The 9939-nt window shown below is 40.0% G+C and overlaps 1 protein-coding gene across 1 annotated transcript; it reads right to left on the reverse strand.

Annotated features, from left to right (window-relative positions):
• Positions 1-351: 351 nt before the first annotated feature.
• Positions 352-9613, reverse strand: LOC128216699 (uncharacterized). The gene is made up of 2 exons (XM_052923344.1): positions 8937-9613; positions 352-2396 (listed from the first exon to the last, which is right to left on the reverse strand). The coding sequence occupies exons 1-2, from the start codon at positions 9269-9271 to the stop codon at positions 1013-1015; spliced, it is 1719 nt and encodes a 572-aa protein (XP_052779304.1). The 5' UTR covers positions 9272-9613; the 3' UTR covers positions 352-1012.
• Positions 9614-9939: the final 326 nt, after the last annotated feature.

Below are 9939 nucleotides of genomic sequence, written 5' to 3' on the forward strand. Positions count from 1 at the left end.
ATACCGACCCCGTACACGCAACATGTATACTAGGATGGATATACCGACCCCGTACACGCAACATGTATAGGATGGATATACCGACCCCGTACACGCAACATGTATAGGATGGATATACCGACCCCGTACACACAACATGTATAGGATGGATATACCGACCCCGTACACACAACATGTATAGGATGGATATACCGACCCCGTACACACAACATGATTTTAATCATTCAAACAAACAAAAAAAAACATGATTTGTGTAAAGATATTTAGCGACGTTTTGGGGACACGTAGCTATTAATTAAAAATATATTTTATAAAACGTATGTTTTTAACTAAACACGTATCGCATGCTGTTTGTTCTTGTTTTGATCATAATGTCTAATGAGTTCAACATACATTATTATTCTGAATTTGATATAAAAATGTTTTGAATCCATCTTCATTGTGTGCCTTTAATTGAAAACAAAACCAGGTATTATCAAGGTATATGTTGTTGTTGTTGTTGTTGTTATTACTATATAGCATCTCTGCATAATTCTTCTACCTAGGTTCAGCTAGGTGTCCAGTGAAAATAGTTAACATATAACTGACTCTCTTGTAATTGTAGTAAAATTATCAAAAGCTCTTAAAGGCACATCGACAAAACGGACCGTATAATATATATTTAATTCAACATCAAATAAAGAGTAACTCATTCAATATTAAGTAAGATAAACTCATACATATACATACATACAACATAGATAATATATATGTGAATAACATTATAAAGGATACAGTCATTTAGTTGAATAACATGCGGACGACAAAGAAAAACATTATAGCTATGTACAAAAAGCAAATGAATACGTAACATATAATTTACATGTATGTTTAAGCAGATATGAATCATGTTTTATAGTGAACAATCTTGGTCTGTGTTATAACTTACACGGTTAAAGTAAAAAACAATAACATATATATTCAATTATTAATTGTCCTTTCCGTCAATTGTAAGTGGATCTAATGTTTTTATCTATCGTACATTGATGACGAGGAGCGTGTCGTTCCATCTTCCGACAACCAGAGAGGAAGTACGGCTGCTGAAGAACAAAGCTTTAGGGAAGTACACTCCGTCTTGTTCCCTTACCAGTGTGGCCAACTTCGTCTTCCCGTCCTTGTCAACCTGCAGCACTATGTGGGAGTAATAGCAGGAGACGAACACGTGTCCAGCAGTTGTCACGTGTACTCCGTGAGGTCCCAACAAGTCAGGATCAGTGAATGTGGCCAGCTTGTTGCCGAGGTTGTCCAGGGTGATAAGTTGATCGTTTGAGTGGTTTGTGATGTAGATAGTCTTCCCGTCGTTACTGATGGCAATTCTCATCACCGTGTAATTACCGGACTTATCCTCGTACAGCTTCTGTACAAGCTTCCCCGTCATCGTATAGACGTACAGCGCGGTGCGTGATGAAATGTAAAGGTTGTTCCCGTGATGAGTCGCGCCGTAACAGTCATGGGAGAAACTTAACTTTCTCGTAGTCACAAGTTTCCCTTTTGTAATGTTAATGAAATGAAGTTCATGTCTATCGTCAGCATTGTTGTTAACACAAACGGCAACCTCATTTCCGCCTATGTGGCGCACATCCCATGGATTCTCGGGGACATCACAGTGGTCGACAACCCCGTACTCCTGGTCAAGGAGTTTCACTTTGTTGTTATTGTAGTCTGTAATAACAATCTCTCCACCAGGCAGTTCACATATCCCTTCAATATCACAGTCCCATTCGTCTGAACTCATCTCCACGTAGTACTCCTTGTAACCTTCTGTAGCAAATACATGATCTCGCGGGAATAGCGATGTACATGGTTGTTTACAAAGAACATTCGATTCATTTAATTCTCCGAAGGTCTGTCTCGACGACAAGTTATCTTCTATTCCATTATGTTTACGAAAAGTTATATCGTATTTGACAATTTTTGACATGTTTTGCAGAATTTCGTTTGCATGTTTGATGTTTTCTTCACATTTTCTGAACCCAATATATAGGGTTGGTTCGCCTGATGAGTCTTTGCTTTGTATGCCATCCATTATGTTCTTTAATTCGTCGTGTATCTGTTTACAGGAGTTCACATCTTTCTTAATGCACTGTTCCTGATCAGACGCCAAACGGTCTAATTCTTGAACGGTTGTTTTCTCCATCTTGTCAAGAATGTCGTTGATCGTTTTACGGATTGCTTGGATTTCATCAACAATGGCTGTTCGAGTCTTCCTGAGTGAGGAACTATTTTTCTTTCTGTCGTTTTTCATATCTTCTATCTGCTTCCTAAGTTCAGCTACCCTTTGAGGTAGTTGACGAAACTTTGGATCTTTGCGGATGCCCTTTGCAACGTCTGGAATGTGCTGTATTGATGAACATTGTCTGCAATAAAAAGGGGGGAAAAATATGGGTTTTTTATGAAGACACTTGGTTATAACATTCTTCTAAAATCACAGACAGACAGACAGACAGATACACAGACACACAGACAGAAACAGACACAGACACACATGCAAACGCACACGCACACACACATTCAAGCAGACAGACAGAGAAACACAAACACAGACAGACACACAGGCAGACAAAAATACAGACAGACGGACAAACATACACACACAGAAACAGACGGACACGCACACAGACATACACACAGTTAGGCTAGCAGACAAACAGACAGACAAACAGACAGACAGACAGACACCACAAAGACAGACGGACACACATATAGACATAAACACAGGCATGCAGGCAGACATACAGATATACTGACAGACAAACAGACATACAGACACACAGACAGATAGACACACAGAAAGACACTATCTCAACGAAAGCCATACAGACAGTTAGGCAGGCAGGTAGACAGACACACAGTTAGGCAGGTAAGCAAGCAGACACAATAATAAAAAATACACATATAGAAATACACAAAGACAAAGATAGACACACAGACAGACAAACATATAGACACAAACACACACACACGCGCCTGCACGCGCACTCACACACAAACACACACACAGTAAAGCAGATAGACAGAGAGACAGAAACCAACACAGACACAAAGACATACAGATATACACAAACATAGACTGGCAGACAGATAGATATAGACAGACTCACAGACTAAAACAGACTTAAATACAGATGGAAAGACACGCACGCACGCACGCACACACACACACACACAACACACACACACACACACACACACACACGCACACGCACACAGAAACAGACGGACGCGCACACAGACATACACACAGTTAGACAGTCACACAGACAGAAATACATACAAACAGACACACTGATATACAGAAAGAAAGGCACACCGACACACACAGACAAACAGACACACATACACACAGACATACCGACATAAAGACAGACGGACACACAGAAAGACATAAACACTGGCAGGCAGGCAGACGGACAGAAATACAGACAGTCAAACAGACAGAGAGACACGCAGACAGATAGACACACAAACAGACGGACGCACTAACAGACATACATACAGGCAGTCAAGCAGGCAGGCACGCACGCACGCACGCAGGCACTCACACATACACATAGAAAAAACATAGACAAACACAGATACACAGACAGACAGACTCTCAGTAAAACGTACAAACAGATAGACATAAACACAGGCAGGCAGACAGGAAGGCGATAGACAGACATACAAACAGACACTATGATATACAGAAAGAAAGACAAACACACAAACATACACACAGACAGACCGACACAAAGTAGTAGCCGGACACACAGATAGACATAAACACAAACAGGCATGAAGACAGACAGACATACTGACAGACAAACAGACAGACAGACACACATACAGAAAGACACACAGACAGACATTCACTCACATACATACACACAGTTAGGCAGGCAGGCAGACAGACACACAGATACACATATAGAAAGACACACAGACAAAAACAGACAGATACACACACAGACAGATGGACACATAAACAGACAGACGTACAGACAGACGGACACACAGAAAAACATTAACACAGGCAGACAGACTTTCAGATAGACATATGCCAAGAAACACCAGCCAATTTTTCCACCTATCATTTCTACTTCAGCTTTAAATTAACCTCTAATTGACCGAGAATCTAAGGTCAAATTATCATGACATCATGTCTTGGGAATTGTTGTTGTTTGGGTCAAGATTTGGTAGAATGTATTTAATGTTGCCACGAAAAAAACATGAAGAAGTATTAAGTAATATACATAATTATTGACAAGTTAACTTAATACAAACATAATATATAAAATATGTTTTTTCATTGAGTAACAAGATATATGACAGCTGTTGTAGAAAATGGTTTACCGTTTTAATTGGAATGTAAATGTTACCTATATTGCATTATATATTAATCTTGTCGTTTCATAGGTTGAATTGTATTAAGGGGAATGCTTTACTAAGCGTATAGATATTGATCTTACAATGGCAGATTCTGCCAGGGGTGTAGAAATGGGCCGGAAGCCGGTAAAATAACCCGGTTACTTTAGCATCTTCACCCGGCTATTTATCCCCGCATCATCAAAAATAAAATCTGTTATTTTTTGTCATGTTTTTATGTTTACATAAGTTTAAAACCCTGATTGATGGTATTGTTTATTTTGGTTTCCACGCGTTCGGACTATAATGCACCATTAGCTCGATTCGTGACGTCATTAGTCGCATCCCCCTCTGGGATGTTTTCAAGTTCTAGGTTTGGGTTTCCCAGCGTTCCGAATACAATAACATTGGCTCGATACATGACCTCATTAGTCGCATCCTCCATGGGGATGTTTTGAAGTTTATGATTAGCGAAGCAATAGAGGGTGAAAAAAAGAATATTTTTTTTCCAGACACCAAAAAGCGTAGTAAGTTTGCAACATGAGCGTGTCTGTCCTTCTGTTAGTCCTATTACAGTACCATTTACGCAACATTCCTTTTTGTATACGAGTGTTATCCGGATGTTTAACAAAATGAAACAAGCTTGCGGTGATGTCACTGCTAAAAATAATCCATTATTTTGATGAATTTTACATGTACCTTTGGCGAAATTTCGTACGCTTTTAATAAACGTCACAAAGTGTCTAGATATTTCTTTTGGTTGTTATTAAAACGGAATTAGCTAGCTGCAGGTGAGATATCTAGAACCACAGAAAATGAAGTTAAATGTTTAATTTTCAGAGCATCACAGAGATTCAGTGGCTGAAGGTATATAAGTGGTAGAGAAGAAGGTACACATACGATTAGGAGGGAATTGCTAGCAAATGGCAAGGCATGCGGTCTGGAATGTTATAATAGTATCCTGAATCTGAATTTGACAGTTATTTGGTTTATTAGTTGGCCCTCACTGGTCGGGGGTGGAGGTGGGGTGGGGGTGGGGTAAAACTCAGATCAGTGGGGTAGTTCTCTGATTCAGTATCATATTCAAGTACAGAAGTTTCCCTGTTTCCTAAATGTTACAAAATAAACATGCACCAGAACAGTTCAACACTAGAAATTTTGGTTAAAAAGGGGTTAAATTCAATCCCACAAGGGGCATTGGCCCCTAACTGGGGAAGGACACCCAGACTACCCCCCCCCCGCCTACTTTTGGGATCTTCCCTGCTACTTCAAAACATTTCTACACCCCTGGCAGATTTATTGATTTTGCATTTTATAAAAAAAATAACGCTCTTTTAACCACTCATTTTAAATGCTTTGTTTTTCAATGTTTTTTTTCATTAAATTAAGTTCAGTCGAACCCCGTTGGCTCGAACTCCTAGGGACCGGCGAATATACCTCGAGCCTCGGAAAATTCGAACCAAGCGGTAGTTCTTACCTTCAGTATAATGAAACGAGTCCATAACATCCATTTCGGGCCAACGAAGAATTCGAGCCAAACGAGTTCGAGCCAACGGGGTTCGACTGTATACTATGGAAACTACAATCGAAACTTGAAAATACATCATATTGGTGAAACTAAACCTCCGAATGTTAAATTTACTTCAATTGTGTTTATATCATCATGAACACTTTCCCTGGCATTGCAAATGCATTTCCGTAAAACGGATTTGTTTTGCAAATGTTTCAACCAAGAAAATTGCTTTGCTTTGTGTGCATCTTGCCATACCGTGACCGATATAATATCCCCCCCCCCCTCCCCCTCCCTCTAAAAAATAACTCCCCACGATCGTGTCTGTAAAAAGGTATATAACCCTGAACAGAACCTACTATGTTCTATTAAAGTTTAAATAAATACATAAGGTCAACATGTTTGGTCATTTAATACTCTGCTATTGCCACTGTCACCGCCAGCGCCACAACACTACTTCCACCACCACCACAGCCAGTACCACCACCGATAATGTGATGATGTTGCATCGCCTGAAACAACTGTCACTGCTGCTAATATTGTTGTTGTTGTTGATGATGCCACTTCTACAACACCAGCTACTACTTTAACTACAAACTATCCAATAACTACTACTACTGAGGCGAATCTTGTGTTTATTACCTATATGCAGTTTTGAACGAAGGGACTACGTTTTTGTATCAAAGTGAAGATCCTTCATTTATTTATTAATAATGATGAAGATACGAAGAAAAAAAACACATTATATTTTGCAGATTTTCGACATTCAGAGAAAAACGACTCCCCAATACCATTTTTACAGGAGTCATATTAGTTTAATATTATTATTATTATTTATTTACGATTGTGAAAAAAAAGTTATTTCAACATAAAATTAATTACTCTCTTTGATACGATTTCTCGCGAGATTGTGGTCTTGAATTCTGGTGGGAACCGTCAACCGGAGAACCCACAGAAAACCCACTTGTCCGGCTTCGTGACCACAAACCAAATTCACGTGTGACAAAGCCGGGAATCCAGCCCGGGACGCCTATGTGAGACGCGAGTGCGCTAACCAGTGCGCTAACCCGGTAGCCGATGAAATGTTGCACCAGTCAACTGTTACCACACCCCTCCCCCCCCCCAGGTCCGGGGAATAGCGGGGACTTTGACACGGTTCAGCCAGCTACGGCTAAAATCCCTGCCCTGCTGGGACGAACTGCTGGTAAAATCCCCGCAAAATGCACCGCACCCCAGGGACCCTAGGTAAGGCCCACTCCCCGCTATTTTTAGCGCGAGGACAAAACCACCCCGCATACAGCCGTCACTGCGTGGCCATCTTGAAGGTAAAAACACGGTCCATTTCCCCGGCTATCCCCGGTATACCCCCGGACAGAGGGCGGGGTCTTGGTTACAATTGACTGGTGCATTTGGCCCGTAAAGAATAATGACTGGGTCGTGATTGGGTTAAAATACATCCTTACGAAGGCCAAATCCTAAGAGCCTCTTAAACAACGATACCGTTATCAAGTTGTTAAATTAATCGACACAATTTAAGCTAAAGGCGCGAGTTATAAATATAATTAGTCACACTTGATGTTTTCAATCTTTAAACATAACTCAAGAGAGAGGTTTAGAGAGTTAAATACTGTTGCCCAGGAGATTTTTAACAATATCAAAGATTTAATTCTTAGCTTAATTATAGTCTAAAAAATGATGTTTCTATTCAGTTAAAAACTTTTGTTGAAATGTTTGTTTTATTTTTGACAAGTATCGAAATATACAAATTGAAATGAGGCGTTAAACCTAAGAATCATGTACTATTCCAAAAACCAAAAATGACCAAAATAATTAATCCCATGCAATTCATGCTGGGCGTAATTATTACGGCCATTAAATTTCGATGATTTAGCTGTTAACAGTTAAATAATAAAAAATGACCGGAGAATCACAAAACCACTGACTGGAACATTCTGCATATGCGAGGTATATGCAGGAATAGTCCCTGCATACAGCGGTTTCCTTCTAATTCGAAAATTGGATAGGATTTCTTCTTGGCATACACACAAATACAGACAGACAAACAGACAGACAACCATACAGACAGTCGGACACACACGCACGCACACACACACACACACACACAGACAGACAGACAGACAGACAGACAGACTGACACACAGACATACGCACACACGGACATACACACAGCTAGGCAGACAGACAGACAAACACACAGACAAACACACAGACAGACATACAGATACAAACACAGAAAGACACACAGACAAACACAGACAGACAGGCACACAAATAGACAGACACATAGACAGATGGACATACAGTCAGACATACAAGAATCTTTATATACAATAATCTTTGTTTAAAGTCGGGATGTGTTAACAAGAAACATTAGCTCAATGAGCTATTTTCAGACATACACTCAGTGAGGCAGGCAGGCAGACAGACACACACACAGAGACACACAGACGCACAGGCAAACACAAGCACATACAGACAGACAGACAGACAGACACACAGACACACACACACACACACACACACACACACACACACACAGAAAGAAACACAGACAGACACACAGACACACACACACACACAGACAGAAACACAGACAGACAGACAAACACAGACACAGACAGACACACACACACACAGAAAGAAACACAGACAGACACACAGACACACACACACACAGAAAGAAACACAGACAGACACACACACACACACACACACAGAAAGAAACACAGACAGACACACAGACACACACACACACACACAGACACACACAGACACAGACACACAGACGCACACGCACACGCACACACACACACAGCCACGCACGCACACATACACACGCGCGGACAAACAGACTTACAGAGCAATAAAAAATACAGCATAGTTTTATAGTACACGTACTGTATGTAAAATACAATTGTTTATGGTTGTATTAACCAGAAACAATGTTAAGCATGCATTACAATTCTTTTTGATCGGTCTTAATACTGTGGATATGTTCATTTAAATCGTCTATGAAAAATACCTATGATCCATGGCAACGCACACATGGCAACACAGCTGGTCATGGTCACCACAGACCAGCTTGAGCGCCTCCCCGGGGTGCCTCTCACATCTCTCAAGGACATCCACCGTCCCTGGTGCTGCTGCCCATTTCTTAACGTCCTTCCGGTCGAGCACTGTGTGTCTCTTGTATAGCTTGTTGTGAACTAGGACACAGTTTACGCAGTAATATTTCGTGCACTGATTACAAAAATGTTGAGCTTCCGTGTTCAGTCCATCTTCTTCACAAGCGGAACAGGCGAAATCATGGATGAAATCACACCCCCTCTGAATGGAGGATTCAAAATTTGATGCCATAATCCTGCCACATATAGGGTTAAAACTGATAAATGTCCTCTCCCTGGCCTTCTCTTCCAACCAGGAAGTTAAATAAACACCTTATCGTCTCAAATCTATACAATCAAAAGCATTGACATCTCAATTCTGTAGTTTTCTGTTAAATTGAATTCACGTTTGGATAGACAGAGATGATTTTTATAGCGAATCTAAGGCAGTTTCTAGCGAGTCTTTTATGTCATATTTATGTACACATTAATTTCAGTAATGATAAATCAATCAAAGTTTGCTCTTTGATATTTACTCCTTCATTTTCTATGCCTGAAACGAAAGTAATAACACTTTGTGGCAAACGGTCCACTTTACGATAATTGTGTTTGTATGTGAGGTTTGAGTATATTTGTATAGATTTTAACTATGACGACTTATCTCTCACATACGTAATAGGTCACGTGACTGATTTTTGGGTACAGACTGAAACGCAGACAACATAGATAAATATTTATATAGTAACGCATACAACAAATGCAAAGAAGGGTTTTCAACTTTGCATACAACATACACAAAGAACGTTTTAAGAAACGCATACAATATAGAATAAGAGCAAACAATGGAATTTCAAGTTTAAGTGTATTAAAATAAAGTTAAGTTTTAAGTTTACTATTTTATGACTTAAATAAAAAAGAAAA

This window comes from Mya arenaria, chromosome 14 (assembly GCF_026914265.1).
Source record: "Mya arenaria isolate MELC-2E11 chromosome 14, ASM2691426v1".
Taxonomy (NCBI): domain Eukaryota; kingdom Metazoa; phylum Mollusca; class Bivalvia; order Myida; family Myidae; genus Mya; species Mya arenaria.